The sequence below is a fragment of the Strix aluco genome, chromosome 6 (genome assembly GCF_031877795.1).
Source record: "Strix aluco isolate bStrAlu1 chromosome 6, bStrAlu1.hap1, whole genome shotgun sequence".
Classification (NCBI taxonomy): domain Eukaryota; kingdom Metazoa; phylum Chordata; class Aves; order Strigiformes; family Strigidae; genus Strix; species Strix aluco.
The window spans coordinates 25,537,507-25,559,521 of record NC_133936.1 but is presented as its reverse complement, the minus strand read 5'-3'; the positions used below and the strand labels follow the sequence as shown (position 1 = coordinate 25,559,521).

Here is a 22,015-nt window from a genome sequence, read left to right as displayed (position 1 = left end):
CACTTGGCAGGAATGTTTAAGATACACTATGTAGGGGCCACATTACCGATGAGCCTATTTTAAATTGCCCTTTACAAATCCGCACGGCTACCCCCTGCCCGGCTACCCACGGCAACGCATTAACGGGATGCTCAATCTTACTTTGGCAATGGGAGCATCTAGCAAAGTTGTCTCTCCCTCGTTTCTTTGCTTCTTTGTAATTCCCTTCCTGAAACCACCGAAAATTGGGGAAAGGATACGGCTAAACGTCTTCCCCTAGCCTTTGGGAAGGAGTCCACTTTTTATTTAAAGAGCATAATAAAAAGAAGATACAGCTTAAAACGTTCAAGGAGGTGGAGACCACTCCATGCATTTGCAGCCGTTATGGGCAGAGATTGCAAACAAATTCCAGACAGTCTCTGAGTAAAGGCGATAATGCAGCCCCTGCGGTTAAAGGTCCCATTTTGTCATGCAGTTGCTTACCTGTGTATCAATTTATCATAAACCTGGGCTCCTCACTTTTCAGGATCTGCGCTTGCAGTTCTTAGAATATATCCTTCACCCTTTGTCTGCAGACAATACTCTCCTAAACCTGATCTTGCGGTTTTACAGACATTTCCATACACCAGAATTCCCGACAGAACGAAAACAGGCTCAGGCTCAACTACCAATAAAAGAGAGCGAGTGGAAATCGGAATTTGTTGGGCTTTAAAAAAAAAAAAAGAAAAGAAAAAAAATCAACACACAACCCTTTAGCCATCAGCCTCCTGGAACCAAAAGCGGCAATTGGCCGGCTCCCGGTTTGTTTTGGTTTTAAATCGTGCGGCCATTGATGAATTTGGGGGGTGAGCGGGAGAAACCCCTTTATAATCAGAAATATAGGCACTGCCTTAAAATACAGGCATATTGGCCCACGTGACCGCAGGAGCAGCTCGCCGGGCCGAGGCTGGCGCGCTCCCCGCGGCCGCCCGCGCCCCCGCGCAGCGGGGCTGCCGCGCCGGGCCCCGCGGGACGGGCCGCCCCCCGCGCTCCGCGCCCCGCGCACCGGCCGCGCTGCCCAGCCCGTTCTCCTCCCTCAGAGCTCCGCTCCGCACCGCACCGCGGCGGCCGGCGGAGGCGCCCGCACTTACGCGCCCCGCGGGGCCGGCGGAGCCCGGGAAAAGGTGAATTCCGCGGGGTGATCCCAGGGCGCAGAAATTCCCGGCGGAGAAAGAGGAGGTATTGGGGACAGGCTGCAGCCGAGAGCCTGCGCAGGGGGCAGCTCCGCAGCAGCGCTGCACCGGCGGAAAGGCGCTGGGGCTCACTGGCGTGCGCGAATTTTTTTCTCCTTCTCCGTACGGGGGAGATGCGGGCCAGAGGGGACTACCTCCGTCTGGAGGCTAAAGAAGCGTTGGGAAAAAAAACCTCATGACATTTGTGCGTGTGTGTGTCTGCCCTGAGCCTGCCTCCCCTCACTGTGTGTATGAAGAGACATAGAGCAAACCGATGTATATCCGTCATGGGTGCCCACAAAGCTCCCCAACAATTCCAGTTCGGCAGGGGAAGAAAAAAAAATATATTAGCTCCTCTGTTTGATTTTTCTAACATATCTGTAGCTATAAATACAGCACACCTAATCTAACATCTGCTATGATTTCATTACCATCCAAAGCATGGGGATGTGACAGTAACGTATTACCTTACAATACTAACCGTAAGTGCATTGTAACATTTATCTAAATTACATTGCTTTTCCTGACTTTGCAAACCAGTTATAAAAAGATTGGAGTCCAGTGATGGAAACATAAGTTCAATGTAAATTATTGTGTACGGCTTCGGATTTATAATCCTATATTTCTTCGAAATGATGCACTTAAATCTCGCCTCAAGTAAGAGGTAATGGTTCTTTATATCCTTTTCCGCCAGCCATATATTTCGGCGTCTGGGTAGCTTTGCAGAGCCCCCCGCGCTCGCGTGTCTGTGTGTACATACAGCAGCCCCTACACGCACAGCGTGTTCTGCATACTTGTGTACGTACACACAAAGCCGAACATAATTCTGGCCGCTGTTTAGACATTTTGGATGACGGAGAGGTCTTTCGCTTCCTACACAAAAGTGCGAGGGAAAAGCTGGGCACCGGTCGAAGCAAAGAGCACGAAGAGGATTCGGAAGAAAATGCCTTTTTGGAGGGCAGTTCGACACCCCCCCCCCACCCTGGAAAAAGCCCCACAGCCCTCGGGTGTCTTTTCAGATTCTAGGGCTAGGAAAAAAAGAGGCGAAATTTAATGTGAAAATGGAGGACGGCTGAAAGAAAGGAGCACCTTCGCCACCGCCACCAGAATTAAGGCATCGTAAAGGGGACTGAAAAAGTATTAAGGAAATGTTAATCCTTTGGCTGGTGGGACTCCAGCTTTGCGCGAATTTGTCTCCAGTAAAGGATCTAAGACTTCTTCAATCGGAGCATATGTTCATAGAGCAATAAAACAGAAAGATTTACAGTCTCCGCCCGCCCCCCAGCAGCCTCGCACCCTTTCAGGAATTACTTATGATGATTTATAACAACAACTCCGGCAATTGTCAAACTGATAAAATAGCCCGGGCTATATGCGGGAATAAACGCTCTTATGAAAGGGCTGCGATTTATGTTCGGGTCCATTTTACTGCGTGTCTTGGTGGAGTTTGGTTTCTTTCCCGGACCAACAAGATAATATAAAACTTCATTGATAAAAATGTAGGAGTTCTCGTGAAGTAGCAAATCTGTTCCTTAGTCACTACCAAAGCACATAAACATTTGTCATCTTTGAATAATTGAATTAATGTGTTATTGTTTGAATGTATAATTCATAACATAGGAAACTTTGTCTCTGTCCTGCCACCGAAACGGAAGCAATAAAAAGCTACAATCTAGGGGTTTTTAGAAATTACTCCAGCAAGGGCTAATAAAGAATATCCTGTTTGCAGAAAGTATTTCCAGCTGACTCCAGGATTTCACAGAGAAATCTCAGCCTCCTTGTCCACATTCTGTGGAGCTGTAGCCTTATATAAAAACACAAATCCGATTTCCCCCTGGTCTGGGCTATTGATCGGGGACTTGAAAGGCGGCGTGCCCGCTTCGGGGACTGAACGTGCCCGGGCTCCTCCGCGGCCCCACACCGGGCGGCGAGGCTCGGGCGGGGCCGGCCGGCGGCCGGGGCCGGAGCGAGCAGGAGCGGGCCGGAGCGGGCAGGACGGCCGGGACTGGAGCAGGCAGGAGCGCACAGGGCGGCCGGGGAGCGGGGCGGGGGGCCGGGGCCGGCCTTTGTGCGGGCGGCGGGGGGAAGGGGCGCTCGGCGCTGGCCCCGGCCCCGCTGTCAAGACTCGGGGCAAAATTTACGACCCGGCTCGCAAAGCGGCGGAGGGCCTTTCCCCGCCGGTGGGACTGAGCGGCGGCCGCCCTGATAGCCGCATTGTTTCCGCCGCTCCGCGCCTCCCCGCGCAGGCGGCCGCGGCCAGCCCCGCGGCTCCGGGAGGCGGTCAGCCTGCCTCCTCCGCCGCGCTCCGCGGTGCTCCGCGGTGCTCCGCGTTCGCCCTCTTCCCCCGCTCCCTGGGCAGCAAAGGTCACCGCTTGCGCCCGGTTCGGTTCCCGGCCGCTGCCGAGCTGGAAATCAGGAAGCAGCGTGCCCTATTTGTCAAGCGTTTGACAGCTGAGTTCATTAAGGCTTAAATAAGAAGGAATAAAAGTAAAAAAAACGTTTACGTACCGGGCGTCTCTTTTTCGGCAGCTACCAAAGAGCTAGGTGTGCAGAGAGAGGGACTGCACCCTTTGTATATTATATTCTTGGGATCTCTTCAGTTTTCAAGTCTGATAGAGTCCTTTGCTTGGCAGATTAATGACGACTCCGTGTTTCTTAAGGGACGTGCTGAATTAATTATTTCGCAAATCACGTGGTCAGGACTTGTAGAAATCTATTCTTATCATCTTCCTTGCACTTTGAAATTCTGCCTGTTATGACTGTTCCTAGCAAGATTATTTTGGTCTCTAGGCTGGGGGGGGGGGGGGGGGGGAAGGGAAAAAAAAAAAAGGAAAAAGAATCAGGGGAAAGGGCTAACAAACATGGCCGTTGGAAGCGGTGTGGCTCTGCACCGAGAGGTCCCTATTTACTGTACTGTACAGTGAGTGGGGTTTGCTATTGACTCTGCCTTTCCTCTTCATTCTTACCTTAACGACTAGTGGTGATATAATATACAGAGCTGTATTGATGTATCGGGAGTAACAGGAGGAGCCATTAAACAGGAGAGAGAGAAAGTATAATCACAAAATGTGCCTCGACATTTAAACTTAGCGAGTGTGTGCTTAGAAGCGCACCCGCCCCCTCCCCTCCGCGCTCCCCACGCAGGAAGGGCTCATGCCTCACGCCGTGCACCGGGCGCCTTCCCGGGCTCAGCAAGAGCCTGGCTTTGGGGCTCCTGCCTTGACCACGCTCCAGTCCTCAGTGACAAATACTTATGACAAAAATAGTGTGGTCGACTTCTCCTGGCCAGAGGTATGTGTTATTGTCTGAGGTGCTTACACAGGGGAGAAAAAAAATGATGTTTGCCTTAGGCACAGGGAAAGTTTAAACTTTCCAAGTTTGTGTTTTCTTGTGATGTTTCGTTTGTATCTACTGAAAAAGTGGAGTTTACTGCTCAGGAAAAGCTACTCACTGCATTCCCATTCCAAATTTCCATTTATTTTCTGAACTGATTCCTTCCAGGACTCTCCTAAAAGGCACACATCTGTGTGGAGATCGAGGTGACTTCAGGTGTGGCTCCCTGCCTCCTACCACACATGCATAAATCCGGGAGTCATTCTAGGAGGGCTTGTTAAATGCAAAGCAGTAGCAAATGGATGACAGGCACTTTTAACTGCAGCCTAAATGTAAATATAGACTCCAGCTTAGCCTAGAGTCACACCATTATGGCTGGGGCAATCAGCAAACCTGTTCAAAGGGACATTTGGAAGGATGCTAGGCAGAGTCACTCATCTTTTAACACTGTAATGATGGGAGGGACCAGCATTTTCACAGAAGAGAGACCCACCTTGTAAGGACTGTTTGTTCAAGGTACAAACCAGAATCTATTTCTCTACACCTTTTATTATTTCAAATGTATATGGAGGGCTTACATCAAAACTACAGGCGACAATTATTATAAATAACGCTTTAATCAATGGCAGCAAAACATTGGCAAAGTCTATAAAAAGCATCACACTTTAACAGAGACGAGAGTATTGCTGGACAATGCGACCGTTTAACAAAGGCTCCAATGCACAACGTTTCACCCGTGATAAACAAAAATAACCAGCTTCCCTTCCTACACAAAACAGCTCTGGAGGAGGGTTAAAAAACAGTAAACCCCACACCTTCAGGTTCATTTTCCGCGGGAGATAATGACCAGTGGGTGCTCCTGGTCGTTATTACAGACATTACTGACCCTCAGAGCACTGGCAGATGGAAACTATTTCTCTTGGTACTTTCTGCCTCCAGTTCACGTATTCTCCGAGCTTACAGCGCAATTACAACTATGTAAACTTACAGTGCCCCAGCCTCGCTCAAAGGGGACTTGCAAAGAGGGTTGTAAGAGCTGTGCCTGCTGAACCCAACACTCGTCCTGAAGATATTAACATTTCAAAAGACAATGAGACAAATTCTGCTCGCAGCTACATCCCTGTTTGACTTCAGTGGGCGGGGGAAGGAAATCTGGGGGCAGAATTTGGTCCTTTAACTTCGTGAGCCATCTCGGTGGATAAGAAGCACAAAGCAAGGATTTGCTTATCCAAGGCCATTATTTTCCAGAACTGTAGCACAGATGCCAAAGTTGGTAGCGCTCTCTCGAATAACACTTCTGCCCTGCTCCCAGCCAACTTATCACAGAGTTTAAGTAAACAGCGGGGGTCCGGGAGGGGGATTTTCAAGAAGAGTAGCCAGAGAGGTTTTCCTTTTTGTTTTGTTTTTTCCCTTTTCCTCTTTTTTCTTTCCCTAGATTGTATGAAGACCAAAGGGAGGGCTTTGGACAACTCTGGAGACGAAAGGCCGCTACCGCAGGAACCGGGTGTAACAAAACTTGCAAACTTGTCTCAGGCATTCCCTCCTCAAGCGCTGCTGCTAGCTGCTCTCCATGCCAGAGAAAGGGAAGGGTAGTTTGGGTCCAAAAGGTTAAGGGTTTAGAGGTCACTCTTCCCGGCTGAAATACAACTAATCGAATAGAAAATTTGTCCTCTGGGTGAACCTGTTCCTGCAATTTAGCCGAACTTCAGTAAAATACCTTTTCAGCTTCTCAACGTGAAGGCGTCAGAAAAAAGACGTCTTTACTATGTATGAACTCGGTGCTTTTTGTCATAGAAACAATGATGCGGATAATGCGGGAATATCCATCTTTAATATCACGACGTGGAGATATTCAAGTATTGCCATGTGCAAGTCTGAGAACTGGGCTAACCCTAAGGAAGAACAAAGAGTTTTCTCCAGGCTCTAAAACAAAAGACCAAGTCTTAAAGACACTTTGCGGACTTCTAGGGATGAGAAAAGGGCAGAAATTAACCGCTGGCCACAGTTAATGCTGCCGAATACACTCCTGATGAAAAGCTCGCCTTTTATTTTCGAATTCATTCAAGCCCATTTCGGCCAGTGTTTTCCCGAGCGAGCCCAGAAAGCAGTGAGTCCTCGGTGGGAAGCCCCCAGCCTGAAGATGGGCACGTTAACTCACCCCCTGTTCTTTCCACCTCCCTTCAGCGTTTGCTTTGGGTTTCCTTCTTTGCCCCTTTTCTCTTTAATAAAGGCATCATCTCGTTACAATTTCGATTATATGGTCCCTCTCCCAGGCTGCCCTGAGGGTACAGGAGATAAGGGCTGAGCTTTAAAATCGCCTGAGCGGCTGAGTGGCTGAGGGAGCTGGTTTGGCTGGGTTTGGTAGTTACAGCGCACTAAAACTTTGGCACGATGCAGCCAGCAGCCAGGGACAAATCCGTGGGTATTAGACCAGCTCTGCTCCCATCCGAGCCTTTCCCCTTTCCCTGAAAGCAACTTGCTGAGATTTCCAACCACTGCAGTCATGTGTTGTGGTTTGCTTAAAAACAATCACTGTTCTTCAAAAAAAACCCCAACCCAACAGACGAAAATAACCCCAAAACAAAACAAAGCAGCAACCCACATAGCCTCTCTCTCTCTCGGGCAGAAAAGAAATCTAAAATCTGATTAAAAGAATGCATTCAGCTTTCAGCTTTGAATGGCTCAGGTTATATCAGAAATCGCATCTATTTTTCACTCTGGGGTTTTCCTTTTAGTTTTTTATTGTGGGGTTGGTTTTTTGGTGGTCTCCCCCCCCCCCCCCTTTTTTTTTTCCTCCATTTTTAAATGAGGTATTGATGGTTTAAAGCACAGCGCTGAGCAGAGCAGACTTTGGAAACAGATTTCAAGCCTGTTAGCCCTGGATGGCACACGGTAAGGAGCAGGGACGCTTCTCCTATTCACAAAGAAGGAAATTCAAAAAAAGGGACAAGAAAGTTGTGTACGTTCAAGACAAGTAAACATTACACATGTGTTCATGAGACTGGGAAGGAGAAATACTGTATTTCAGCTCCCCTTCCCTGTTTTTGGTTTGACTATTTTTCTTTTTATCTTCACTCTTCTACGTAACAAATAAATAAATACGCTAACACTATCAGTACATAAAATAACCCGTTTTCACTTAATTCCTATGCACACCTTCTGAGACTTTATGGAAATGAGCAAGTATTTTCATTACACCAAGAAAGGTAAAGCAGCACAAAAAGTTCACAATTACTAGTCTTTATGTTCAAATAAAAGACTATGCCATAAATTTCCTGTCCTTAACTTGCCCAAATGCATCCTCCCGAAATTGTATGGGATAAAAAGACAATTAAAAGTACAAATCCCAGAATAAAGCATCGAACCTTCACTTTCGAATTCAAAACTGAAACACAGGACAGTTTAATTTTCAATGATTTATTACTTTTTATGGACAGAAGGTCTCGTTTAATATTTTCCCAATTCCCACTGCCTGCATGATGTTTCTTTTTTCTTTCTTTCTTTCCCCCCCTCCTTTTTTTTTTTTTTTTTTCTTTTTTAGGTTGTGCTAGCAGAGGCAAATAAAATAAAGTCCAAAGTAGCGTCATTTTGTCTCCTTTGTACAACAGTACCTTAAAGAAAGATGACAGTTTCTCGAGTCCTTAGCTGCTACATGCAGGTTCTGCTTGGGCAGTGTCAGTTATGTACAGTACTGGTCAGAAGCAAAGGATGAAATGGAAAATTTCACCTCTTCTACAAAGTTGTCAAGTCAGTCTGGTGGTCCTTGGAACCAGTCTGTAAATGGGGGTTTGAACCAGAGGAAGAAGACCTGCCCTTCGTGTTGGGCAGTTTGTGATCTTTTTTCCACTTCATTCTTCTGTTCTGAAACCAGATCTTGATCTGGCGCTCAGAGAGACACAAAGTGTGGGCTATCTCGATACGGCGGCGCCTGGTCAGGTACCTGTTAAAATGAAATTCTTTTTCCAGTTCTAGGACTTGCTGTCTGGTGTAAGCTGTGCGGGAGCGTTTAGGTTCCCCTCCGTTGTAATTGGGATTCACTGGGAAAAAAATACGGAGAACTTTACAAAGCTAATCTTGACTTGCCGGTTCGACTTTACAAAAGAAAACCTTACGAGCTGCGAGCATGTGGCCGGGCTGGATTCGTCCCAGTTGCTTACAATGGACGGGCTGCTCTCCCCCTCACTTAAGGCAGGCACTACAGGCACACGCAGCTAGGTAGGCTGGGAGCCTCTAGCAGGCTCCTAACATGGAGTTTTCTCCTGCACGGCAAAGCCCCGCATGGCCAACGGCCTATTTCCTCGGCAATAAAAATTTATGACGAGTGTAATTGGCTACCTCGGCTTCAAAAGCTCGTCCACGAGTCTGGCGGGGACTCGGGCGAGCGTCGCTGAGGCCGATCGGAAGCAGGGTAGAAGAGCAAAGTAAGAAGAGGATCCTTACCCGAGTTAACATGGACTTTCTTCATCCAGGGATAAACTACTGCTGGCTGCTTAACTGCTGACCCGTTTGGGGGTTTGAGGGCCGGCTGCTGGCTGCAGGCTCGCGAGTTGGGCATTGGAGGCGGTGGACAATGCTCTGCTTGGCCGGGGAAGTGGCTCGCCGGGCCGGATTGCTCCTGTCCATGACCCCGCGGCTGCACGGCAGAGCCTTGGGCATTGCTACAGCTAAAGGGCTGCTCGCTGTAGTTTGACCGTGGGTAGAGTCCCTGGTGCTGGAAATCAGAGCCCTGCGAGGCACTGTAGTACTCGGCCCCCTGCTCGCCTAGGTAGCTATTCTGCAAATATTCCTCGCAAGGAGGAAATTTGGGATCCACATACTTAGAGTTCACCATATACGAACTCATGGCCATTAATTTCTGAAGGTAGAAAATACTAATTTTTCTCGTGTTGTCTTTTTTTCCCCTGCCATAGAGCCCTCCTACTTGCTGTCAACTGAATAAAGTTAGGCGGGCATGTGACCGGCCCGGCCAATGGGGAGCCGGGAGCCGATCACCGGATTTCTCCGCAGCTCAGCATTTCCACCAATTTCACTCCATAATATCCCCGTAACCGAGTGACCCCCCTCCCCGGCGGGTCGCACCCCCCGAACCAGGTACCGGCGGTGTGGGGGTACCCCTGGGGCGGCGGCCGCCTCCCCGGCCCGCAGGTAGGGTCAGCCTTTTGTCTGGGCTGGCTTCCCCAGCCCCGAGGGAGGATGCCCCGCCGCCTGATTTACCAGCCGCAATCGCCATCGGGGTTTGTTACCTCGCTTTAAATACAATATCGAAAGAAATATACGGAGCGAGGAGCTGAAGGGGGGGTTAAAAGGGAGGAAACTGATAAGGAGGCGAGGAAAAGAAAAGCCGTCAAAGAAGAGGGTAATATGATGTACAATAGCTCTGTCTTGTCTTTGTCTCGCAGAGGTCATCCAAAAGTTACCAGAATTTAGTTCTGCTGAATAAAATTAGGCAATCAGTAACTTCTCATTCACTTTCAAGCCCCAATATATATGTGTGCATACGTATGCACGCACACACGCAAACGCACACGTATATACAGAAATCTATACTCGTATCTATGTAAAATCCTACAAATGGCAAGAAACCGTTCACTTTTAACCACTAAAGTTCAATCAATTGAACCGAAGACGGCATTTAGTTAGGTTAAAAATATCACGGGTTTAATGAGATAAATTCGGTCTTCATTCATCAATATCATTCCTGGAGCACAAGTAAATACATTCCAGTGAGGCGAATGCTGCTTTTGCTGCTGTCGTAAATATTTTGATGCGATCTGGACCCTTGACAGGAAAATTTTGCTAACGTCTGGCATATCTAGTTAATTTATGATCATCTTTTTAAAGATTCATTCACTGATTGGTAGACAATTTTTTTTTTTTCAGAAAATTTGTAACTTCTGGTGAGATTAACTGTTTAAATTCACAGTCTGTCAGTGAGAGTTACAACTGAACGACAACTGAAATTTTAAGACACGTCCTAAAACTTAGCAAATAGGAGTGAGGCAGCAAAACTTATAATTTCTGAGTGTTCAGCACGCACACGCCTTTTGATTCCGCCAGTATTTAAACTTCTAACCATTTGCAGAAAGGTGAAGTTTTTGCATCGACCATATATTCCCCTAGAATCGAATCTGTGACTATATGAATATCACACAAATTCGGTTCTACAGGGTATATATAGACAACGTAATAACATTCTGTTTTCATCTACAATATAGCAGGTCTTTGCAATTCTCTTAGTCCTTACTGTCTTCTGAGGAATGCAAACTATTCTGCTGGGACTCAGTTCTGAAATACGGCTTTGCAGGAAGGTGGGATTTCAGGCAAGATTCGCACTTGTTATTACTGCTGCAATAGAGCTCTACGACTCTCCACCAATTTATAGCGATGAATTTCGCCTACCAAATTCTCAGAAAGACCTGCTGCTCACTTTAATTGTTCTGCCGTTTACGTCCTCGCTACGGAAAACGGACTTTACCGGTCAAATTGTGCTATTTAGAATAATAACGGTTAAAATAATTTAGAAAATAGCCTTTATCTATTTAGGCTAACACGAATCTGAAGAGATTCTCCATAATTAGAAATCCCCCCTCCCCCTCAGACAAAAAGAATTAAAAAAAAAAAATATCGAAACAGAAGTAAAACAGCCGACAACAGAAACAGCGACTGGTGAAAAGGAGGAGATTTAAGGCTGGAGTTAGTTGCTCTGGGGAAGAAGAGAGTTTCCAAATTTACCTTCATCCCATTATGCTCGTCTAGCTATTATCCCCGCGAGCTGCCTGCGAGCCGCAGCCTCGCACCCTCCCAGGTTCTCCCCGCCGTAGCGTTTATGGTGAAGGGCAGGGCGAGAGGTCAGCCGAAATCATTTACAAACATATCACAAAGTTTCATTATTTTTACTTTGTCGACAGCGGCACACAGGAGTACAAAAGTTCATGAATTGTGTCTGACCCAGCTCCTCACTGCTGTCCTGCGGTCAACCTCTTCTCCTTCCACTGTTTAAAACAGGCACCATAAGGACAAATAATGGTGCGGGTGTGATACATCCAACCACTGAGGAGGGCAGATTTGGGGGTGTTGCATTTATCCGAGCGATGTATACTGGTTTGTTTGCCTGCCTCCAACTCGCAGCTGCCTGATCTGGGGACACTATTTTTAAACATCTGCTTTCTTATCACTGCGGTGGTGTCTTCTTCAGAGCAAGTGCAACTCGAAACGACTTTGTGTCCCTAATCTCTCCCCCCCGCCCCCCGCCCCCGATTATTTAAATCTCCACCCAACTATTTCAAGCGTCTCGCCCCGCTTTCTGCTCTTTTCTCTAAAGGGAGGGGGGATACCTCCCCCACACGGGGGGTTGTTAACCACCCGTCCGAACTGGCACGAACACCCCCCCCAAACTGAGCTCGCGTTTGGGGCAGCCCCCGGGAGCGGACAAGCCCGCCGAGGGCTGCCCGGGGAGAAGCGATGGGGCTGGGGAAGCAGCAGCTCCCTGCTCTCTTAATACTACACATTTTCATATTTGTTAGACGCTGTGACCTGCGTTTCACCTTATTGCACGACTTGCTCAGACAGGTCAAAGCCAAAGAGTTATTGATGAACAAAAGCGTTATATATTCACCTCCTGTTCAACTGCCCATACAAAATGCTTTTGATCTATCAGGCTTTTTGTATTCTGGTTCATAATCAGTATGCTAAATGTACGTTGGTAGAAAACAAGTAATCCATACATTTAAGGCCGGCCCTGGAATAAAATGCCAAGGACATCTACATAGCGCAGGGCTGAGCTCCGGGGGCAGGAAAGTTACCTATGGAACACAACTAAAACTGCAACGCTCGAGGGGATTCTTTAGTTCGTATTTTAAGGGCTCGAAAACCAATACCGCAACGTGTGGCAAAAAGAGAAGGAGAAGCCTGGCACAAGCAGTGAAAGAGATTATTTATCAGCAGGCAGGGAGAGGAAACAGGGAGAACCACAAACAAACACAGCTCCGCTCCTGTGCGTGCTCCCGGTCCGAGCGGGGCTGGCAAAGGCGGGGAGGGCGATGTGTACCTAATGAATCTTCAAATACCGCAGGCTTCTCTTCCTCTTTGAGAGACAAGCCGGTCTCAGTCTGAAGCACCAGGACTAAAGCCCTTAGCTCCTTCCTGCAGCCAGAAAGGTTCAACAGCATCTCCTGCTACGCACCGAACTGCTGCCCTCTCCTCGGTCCCCCCCCCGCCCAGCTCATGCGGGACCGTCGGGGGTACGAAAACCCCTACCGTGAAAGATTGCCCTCCTAAGCTCAGACCCCCATTCCCTTCCGTGCCTTCACAGAATTTAAATCCACGTTCGAAGCTCCCTTGCCTGGAGAGCCCCAGCCGCAGGGGATGGGCGCTACCGCCCCGCACGCCCCGGCCGGCTGGCGCTGCCAGCCCCCAGCCCCCAGCGCCCGCCGCTCGCCCGCCCCTTCACCGGGCTGTGCCAAACGAGGTTAACGCTGGCGAGCAGGCACAGCTCTGCCTAGAATCCCGTCTGGAGGAAAGAGGGGGAGTAGCCAAGGTTATGAGGCGCTGGGACACAACGTGATCCGTGCAGGCTCTGCACGGGGAGGCGCTGTACAGTCCCGCCGAGTGAAAATGGAAACGCTGCTAATTGCTTCAGAGTGCTTAAGAGCAGGAGGACACCTGTACAGCCCTATAATAAACCCTCAGGAGGCTGCACCTCTGCCTTTAACGCTAGCCAGGATTATGACATGGTACCACAAACCGACTCCACAAAAGCCTTCACATGCTGACATAGTCTTTTTTCGCTTTTTTTTTTTTTTTTTTTTTTTTCTGTTTGGGGAGGTAGCAATATTCAGCAGGGATACATCAGTTTTAATTCTCCCAGTCTGAAGGGAAGAAACAGGATTTTTAAGCATCGCAAACTCTACAAGAAATAAGAGGTTACTTACCGTGGATGTCCTTCCATGCTGCCGAACCTGTTGCAATAAAAACGTTTGTTACTGTTGTATTCCACATACGGGTGATATTTCTGGAGAGCAGTTACAGACCACGTTTGATAGATGAAGGCAGAGAGGAGCTGGTGGTAAATCCTGCGAGCAGCGGAGTGCTGGGGTGGAAGCCCCTTCCGAATGAGGACCACGTTGCATTCAGGCAGTTTTTTATGAACACATGCTTTCCCTGTGCCTGGGGTGTGATCCTTCACTTTTAATATTCATAGTCTAGATTTTATACCGGATAATTTCTAAAGGAATGAAAAGTCAGACCTCCCTCTTTCACTGATGGAAAAAAAGAATAACAAAGGCCTTTTTTTTGTTCTGTGACAATCCAGTCACTTACAAATGAAATATTCAGATCACCTTTGCTAAACCATCACCCATAAAATGTCACAATATGCCATGCAGCATCGTAACCATGCTGAGCACAGAAAGAACTACAATTTCATAAGAATAAATTTCGTATTACTCTAAGATAGGTCCCCTTTAAGATCACCTAATTAACCGAACAGTAACCACGAGACATGCGTCTTTGTTTGCATTATAGAAGGATAGATTTGACTTGAACTTTCCTTAGAATCTTTTAATAAATACATTCAAAGATCACATTAAAGAAAACAAAACCACGCGCTCGCTCTTATGCTCCTGAAACGCATTGTATATTTAAAAGTAAATAATATTGAGGGGTTCTTCTCTGTAAGCGATTTTTCACCTCCTCTATTGCCTTCCTACGATATCTTGGAGAATTATTGCATTACACACGGAGCAATTGCCTCGGTATCAATAGTTCACTAGATAGAGCTTCCCAAGACAGTTTTTGTTCAAAAAAAAGATTTTTTTTTTAGTTCTGCCCACTCTGGATAGCATTCAAAGCTTGCGAGGACAGTGGAATAATATCAGCATTTCGGCACTAAACATTCCCTTACCGTTCCTTTCCTATCCTTTTTTTTTTTTTTTTTTTTTTTTAGTAAAAAAAGGTGAGCTTCAACTAAGGTGTCCGATGAAATTCAGAAGTGTCGGACGGGGAGAGCGGCTGGCCCCGGCGCTGCCCTAGTCACCTGAGCTCTACCTGTCCATTTTCCCCAGCAAAGCTGTCCCGCACTGCCGGGCGGAGCAGAGCGGGTACCCACTCCCACGGAGTTTCCAGGGGCACAAAGCGAGCCCGAGCGCGGCGGTGGCAGTGGGAGGCCGGTAGCGGACTTACTGCGCGCCCCCCCCGCGGCCGGGGGGGCCCGGGAGCAGAGGTGCCTGCACGGCCGCATTCCCGCAGACGGTTCCCTGCTAACACTTTCCCGATTACTGCTTCCAGGAACGAAAGCATCTGCACTTGTATGCTCTTAAACTAATTTATGGTGGGAATTATATTTTGGCTTGTCAACTCTCAAGCCATAAAACAAAGTTTATTGGAATCACGTGCTTCTAAATAGCCACTCAGGACCTATCTCTGTGGAACCATAAATAACCTTCAGCTTTAAACTTTTATTCGCTAAATAAAGGTTCGCTGAATCTGTCCTGTAAAACGGGACTGGGTCGGAATAACGGGGATGGGCGGAAGGTCAGCTCCGCGGCGTTATGCCGGCCTTTTTGAGGAGCCTGGTGTAGGGAAAGCTGCTAAGAGGGAAGTTAGCGCTCCCAGATTGCTGTCGAGAAGGGACCCGGGTCTGTTTTGCTGTGGGTACCAGTTCAAACCTTTATTTGCATCTCTCAGGGGACAGGGAAGCCCATCGCCAGGGAAAAACCCAGAGGTACTGCGGGGAGACGGGGGTCCCTCTCTCCCTTCCCGGGATGTTTCTGGCATTTTGGTCAGGCGTCCCTGGAAAATGGTTTTGACTCGTTCACCTCCTGAGCTGTTGCTCGGGCGAACTGTGCCAGGGGCTGCGGGCTCGCCAGGCACCCGACAGACCTTCCCAAGCGACCAAACTGCTGGAAATAGCGAGGGCAGCGGGCTTTGGGAAGGGAGAGAGTGTGAAGGCTGCCACAATGAGATCTTTGAGGACTGGAAGTTTGAGGAGGGTTATAAAACCATAAAACAGCCCTGGCGTGAAGGGAGCAGGGTGTGAGTTAGCAAATGAGAATTTCAAGGAGCCCGAGCACAGGAAGTCAAATGTCCCTGGCAGTCACCCGGCATAAAGGAGCCCGGGCATCAGCTCCCAATCTGTTATGGCTAAGGTGAGGAAGTCGGAGCGGCCAGCAGCTCCTGGTGCCTCCAAGGAGTGGCTTGTCCCTTCCTCGGAGGGCGGGGAGCCGCGTCCGCCCCGTCGGGGATCGGCCGCGGACAGAGGGGACCAGCCACTCCCCCGGCCCGCGGGTGCGGATGCGCCTCCCCGCAGGGGCTCAGCTCTGAAAAACGGGCCAACTTCAGCTCCTTGCTCTTGGTGGCACCAGCTGGCACCAGCTGGGTGGTGCCTGTCTAACGCCAGAGTTAGGACCCTCCTGATCTGCTCTTACTTGGTCTAACACGAGAGTTAGGTCCCTGTCGGTCTGCTCTTACTTGGCTATTTCCTACCGAATCTGGCTGTACAAGTTTGAGGTGGCCTAGAAGGGGCAGCTTAGCTCTCGCCATGATCTTCAGGTGTCTTAAGCACAGCTGACCAATTCGGTTTTCTCCAGAGAGCAAGAAGCGTCTTGATCACCTTTCCCGCTCCTTCTTTGGGACGCGGGGTTATTCTGCATCCCTCTATTTGCCTTGCTCCGTGTCAGTGCTTTAACGATACGGCAGCGCCTTTGTGCTTCACCGGTGGCCTAAGCTGGGGAAAGCCTCTTCCTCCCCGTGCCCCCTCCTGCCCCGGGCAGCTGGCGGGGGCAGTGCGTAACGTGACATTTCAGCATCTTAATAGGGCGGCCGGTGAAAGCCCAGGGGATCCGGCCAGGCGCCCCCGGGAGAGGAGTGGGCTGCCCTGCGTGGGGCTTGACTCGTGGGTCGCATTCAGCTGGAGCACGGCCCGCGCTGCCAGCCCCGGGCAGGCAGGGGGACGAGTTCCACGGGACTGTACCCCGCACCCTGCTCAAGCATCCGGGCCTGGGCAAGACAGGTGCTGGACCAGGCTCGGCGACAGTCTTCGGAGCCCCCCCCGAGCCCCCCGTCCTCTGTGGCCTCCGCGGAACGGCTTCAGCGGCAGGCAGCTGCAAGAAGCCAGGGTGCCGGTCCCTTGGGAAGGTGAGAGGAAAGGCCCACGGATGGGGACCTGAGGGGAAAGGTGCAACGGGGAAGTCCAACAAAATGTGGGGAGAACAGGCTGGGACGACAGGAACCACGGGGCAGAGACAAACGCGTTTGCCCCGGGCCTGGCAGCGGGTGCTGGGTGCGGCGGAGGTCCGGTCCCGGACAGCGGGGGCCCCGGGTGGGCTCCAGCCCCTCTGCCGGCACGGGGGGCGCCACTTCCCTCCCCGCGTGTCTGCGATCGCTTCGGCTCTCTTGGCCCATCTCGTAGGCAAGAGAAGCCCACGGTTTGGAGACGGGGTACGGTCCCGCGGGTGCGGGAGGAGAGGAGCCGTAGCGAGGCGGGCGGGCGGCCTCTGCGAACGGGGCGGGAGCGGCGGCCCGGGCCCGGCAAGTGCCTCGGGCAAACGCGTCCGGGAGGCTGGGGCTGGGAAAGGGGAGGCTGTGGGATAGCGAGGAGCTGATGAGCGAGATACAACTCCCTGTGATCTAGGGGCAAGGTGAATGTTTCTCCAACTGAGTAATTCTAGCCCTGAGATTTTGAAGATGGAATTAGGAGGATTTTCACATTTCCTATTCTAATATGCAGATGTGAAAGTTGACTTTCAAGTTCCGGCCAGTTCATTCTCCAGGCTTTTATGCGAGTTCTCATATTCGGGGCTGACGATCTGGAGATGGATAAGAGGTGGAACGAAGTAACTCGGTCATAATCGGTTTCCCTCTGGTAATTGTTGCGATAAAAGGGTTGGGGAAATTGCGTCGCATGTGTAAACCACCGTCGCTCTCGATGCTACTTGACAGTCACGAAGTCCTACCCCGAGGACCACACCGCCAGAAAATGACAGGCTCGGTCTCTGACTTTGAAGACCTACCGAGCGCCTTGATAAAAGCGCCTGCTTTCATCACAGCGCCGACCTTTCAGCAGTCCCCTCGCCGCCCATGCCCTCGCCGAGCAGGATGTGGGCATGCAAAGGCCCCTGCCCGCAGCGCCCGCAGGCAGATCCGGCGGCAGCGGAGGCCCGGAGCGGGCAGGGCGGTGGCGAGCCGCGCCTCGACATCAAACGGGGGCAGCGGCGGCGGCACCCCGGGTCCGCGGGGGAAGAGGGCGAGGAGCACGGGGCAGGGAGGGGAGGCCGGGGGCCGTGGGAGCGTCTAGCTGGGGCAGGCAGGGCCCGGGGGCCGCCAGGGTCGTGTCCGGGCACGGCTGGGTAAGATGAAGCCTGGAGGCAACAGGTGAGGCGGAGGCAGGGAAGTCTGCCGGGCCCCGGCTTGCAGGGGCAGGGGGGATGTGCGGGGGCCGGGGGCTCTGCCCGGGGGCAGGGAGCCGGCGGGGAGGCGGGTGCGGGCCGCCGCGGTGCTCTGGCACCCACATCAAAGGGGCAGGGAAGGAAGCGGCGGCTGCTCGACATCAAAGGGCGGGCCGGTGACCGGGAGGGCGTCAGGGCACTCGAGGTGAGCCCCGCCGGCAGCGTGGGGAAGGCAGGGAGTGCGGAGGGGCGCACACAGGTGCGCGCAAGGGTCCGCGGACCCGGGGCGAGCGGGAGGCCGCAGCGTTGGAAGTAGTGAGACAACCGGGGCCCAGCTGTGGAGGGCTCCGGCGTCGCCCGAGAAAGGTGGCGGAGCCGCACCCGTGCCCGCCGGCCGCCGGTGGGCCTCCCCCGTGGGCAGGCGGGCGGCCGGCTCCGGGTCCCGGGGCGGGGGGCGGGGGGCGGCGGGCCCCTCGCCCGGGCGGGGAGAGCGGCCAGGCTTGTCCTACAGCGCCTTCTCCTGGAAGAGGCCGTGGAGACAAAATGGCTGGTGGAGGCGGCCAGGGCCTGCCGCGCCCCCGGCGGCCGCTCCGCGCCCCGGCCCGGCCGCCCCGGGGGCGGGATCCTCGGGCAGGTGACCCCGGCCCGGGCCGTCGGGGCGGGCGCCCACCCGCGGGCAGAGGCGGCGGAGCGGGGCCCCGACGGCGGGGCCGGGCGGGCGGCGGGGGGCAGCCCCGCCACCCTCGCACCCTCGCGGGGTCCAGCTCGGGTGGCCCCCACCGTGGGGCGCTGGGTGGGCGATGCGGGCTGCCTGCCCCCCTCCCGCCGCCCCCTCCCCCGCGGGCGGTGGGGGGCGAGTGCTGGGTTTGGGCCGAGCCTGATGCCGCTGAATGCACTTTTATTGCCTCTTGTCTCTGGCGGAGACCCTTCCTCCGCTCCCTGCCCGGCCCCCGCGACCTGCTGCAATGTTTATTGTGCCTCATCTTTTCCTTTCGCTTCCTGTTTTTTCCTCTCCCGCTCCAGCAGCATTGAGTGCCGCACTGCAGTAGAGCCGTAAATACCTTTAACAGCTGCCTGCCAACCGAGGGGTGAAATACTGTCTTTGTTCGGATTTTTTTCTGCCCCAAGCGCTCATAAAACACCCCGTGAGAATTATATTTGTTTGGGGAAAGAGAAACATTATTGGGAAATAAACGAATCGGAGGGATTTGCGGTTCTTAAGAGTGCAAAACCAACGTGTATTTCTTTTCTCAGTCTTATCGGGTTTCCCGGGTCCGCAGTTCACATCGCCTCTCGCCCTTGCACCGAACCCCTGCCAGACTCGGGGAGCAGAGGCTGCACTTCTCCGAGCGATTTGCAGCAGCTAAGCAGGAGCCCAACCGGACTCCCCAAATGGCAGCCGGCGCCAGCGATACCTGGGCACTGCCAGGGAGCACAGGCTGCCCTTCCCTGCGGGTTATTTTGTGGTGGGGCTTTTTTACTGCCCGTGCGTCAGAAAAGTGTGGACTAGGGCTCGGCTCTTTCCTTTCAACAAAAAAAGGAGATGAGTCATAAATTCTGTCGAACACGTCGGGAAACGAAGCAGGTGTGAGAAATGTGAATGTGAATTCTGTATTCCAAAAATTATGGCACACCAACACATCTATACTCATACAGGCGCCCAAGTTATATGGATATATAAATATATATATAAAAATACAGTCCTCATGTGCCATATATATACATATACATACAGAGTTTGTTATAAATACTCACAAACACATAGGTATATTTAAGAGCACGCACATACTTATGTGTGCTCCAATGTTAATGACAGAAATGAAAGAAAAAGGAAAAAGAAAAAAAAAGAAAGAAAAAAGAGGAAAAGCAAGGAAGGAAGGAAGCCGTTTAGGAGGGAAAAAAAAAGCCGAACTCCCACATAAACCAGAGGGATCATAAATGCATATGTGTATCCGCATGTGTCAACATATGGACTCGCAGACACACACATGCACATTAGAATTCGTTAGAACATCCTGCTTTTGTTTTCTTCTTTTCCCCCAGGCTATGAATAATTTTTCAAAACAGCTCAAGGACGAGATTTTTCGAAGTTTTGGAGAGATTTATAGCCAAGCAGCTATAATTACTGTGCCACCTCGGAGGGATTCTGAGAGTGAAACCTAATGCAATACATACTTTCCAAGTTACTCTTGAAGACTGTTGCTATGTTGAAAACGATTCCTCCCAAATAATCCCCAAGTCCTTCAGCAGCGCAGGGCGGTCGGCTAGTGCAAGCAGCCAAAGCTTGAGGGAAAGGCATCCTGTCGCCTACTGTAGCGGGCTCGGGCTCAGCAGCTGGGGAGGTGCTCGGGGATGAATTAAAGCAGAATTTCTTCTGCGGCTTCAAAATATGTACCTGGGGCACGACCCACACCTTTCCACCCTCTCTGGGTACAGTTTAATCAGGCATTTTGCTTTACCGTTAAATAAGTGGCTGCTTTTGAGGTAGATGGCGAGTCAGTAAATTCCTGCAGTGCCATGGCACCGTGCATTTCCATCGCTGACCAACGACGTGAACAGTAAATACCAGGCAGCGGGATTTCTACTGTGCGTTAAGGTTTTGAAAATGAAGAGGAGATGTGTAAAATACATATACGTTCAAAATAATATACCTCAAAAAGAATATATGTTGTACAGAGAGTGGAGGTGTAGATCCGTATATACACGTATACAGGTAATGCGGATATGGACATATACCTATATACGATAGGTAACGCAGATAAAGTTTGCGTGACTGTTCCATCTCCTCTACATACTTCAAATTAAACCTGGGTTTGTTGTTTGGTTTGTTGTTGTTTTTTTTTCCCCCGAGAACTCGCCCCCGGTTTAGCCCCTGATGATTTCCGCGGGGGTGAGCCGCCGTGCTGGGGGCCGCGCTCCCAGCCGTGGCTCCGCGCATCCCTCCCCCGCGCCGCCCGGACGCTGAGCCCGGCCCGGTGCCTCCCGCCGAGCCGGTCGGAGCTGCAGCCCCGGGCCCTGCACGGTACGTTCGGTGGGAGAAGGGTGTGCTCGACCGTTCCGGCGGGGCGGGCAGGGGCTCCCGGGGCTGGCCCGGGGCACGGCCCCCGGCCCGACCGGCTCGGCGGGGCCGCCCCGCGCCCTCCGCCCCCGCGGGAGCACTGACCCCTATTCTTCTGCGAAAACACCTGTTAAGCTTTAAAGTTACGCGCCCGCCCTTCCGCCATGGGAAAAACAAACCGCAGCATCACCACCCCGCGTTTCAGACTGGCAGAGGGAAAAGCAGCCGGAAAAAAGGCCTTTTATTGGAAGAAACCCCGCGGCAGGAGAGAAGCCGCCTGCGCGCACTGCGCCTCAGCCTTCCACCCCTCGGCGCGGAGGGTCGCGGAACCCCGCGCCATCGCGGCCCGCAGCGCCTATTCCGCGCCAGACCGCGCAACAGCCGCACGCACCCCGCGGCATACCCACAACTATTATTAATACTAATAACAATAACACCCGTAATTACAGTAGCAATAGCAGCACCAGCAACAGTAGCAATAATAATAATAATAATATCCATAGCAAGAACAAGGGGCTGCGAGGTACAGGTGACCCAACGGGGCAGGACAGGGGAGCCGGCACCGTGCCGCGGAGCGGGACGGTGCGCGGGCGCGGAGTACCGGCGGACAACCCGAGGGGAGCCGAGTGCTTACCAGTTCGCGGCACTACCCGCCTGCGGAGGAGCCCGGGAGGGTCGCTGTAATCCATTTCGCACCCGCGTAGCAATCCGTGTGCCGGAGGAGGCAGCGGCAGCGGCGACAACCACCGGCGGCCGAGGAGCGAGGGGCTGGAGGCGGTGCGGCGGCGGGCGCGGGGCTCCGCGCATCCCCCCGCGGGCGCGGGAGAGGAGACGGCGCGGGGCCGGGGAAGTGTCAGAGCGGCGGCGGCGGCGGGACCGGCCGCGGGTTTTGGGGCGCGGGGCACAAACATGAAGGCGACTGCCATACACCTCAGTCTAGACAAAGGTTAGAAAAAGAGGGGCTGAGGCTCTCTGAAGGCAGAATGCAGGGGGAAATTCGCCAGGGAAATCAGGAAAAGGCCATGAAAGCGCTCGCTGCCTGCACATGACCA

The 22,015-nt window shown here is 51.9% G+C and overlaps 2 protein-coding genes across 3 annotated transcripts in view; both read right to left on the bottom strand.

The window, feature by feature from the left end:
* The window catches only part of HOXD3 (homeobox D3), a 31,855-nt gene extending 10,140 nt beyond the window's left edge, over positions 1 to 21,715 (bottom strand). Inside the window, exon 1 of one of the 2 annotated variants that reach the window (XM_074829170.1) lies at positions 21,598 to 21,715. The gene's annotated coding sequence lies outside the window, so the exon portion shown is untranslated. Of the gene's footprint in view, positions 1 to 13,453; positions 13,895 to 21,597 lie in introns of those variants that run through there. The other variant, XM_074829171.1, reaches the window with a different exon arrangement.
* On the bottom strand, positions 5,122 to 9,547 carry HOXD4 (homeobox D4). The gene is made up of 2 exons (XM_074829173.1): positions 8,964 to 9,547; positions 5,122 to 8,560 (listed from the first exon to the last, which is right to left on the bottom strand). Exons 1-2 carry the CDS (start codon positions 9,370 to 9,372, stop codon positions 8,256 to 8,258), a joined length of 714 nt encoding a protein of 237 aa, XP_074685274.1. The 5' UTR covers positions 9,373 to 9,547; the 3' UTR covers positions 5,122 to 8,255.
* Positions 21,716 to 22,015: the final 300 nt, after the last annotated feature.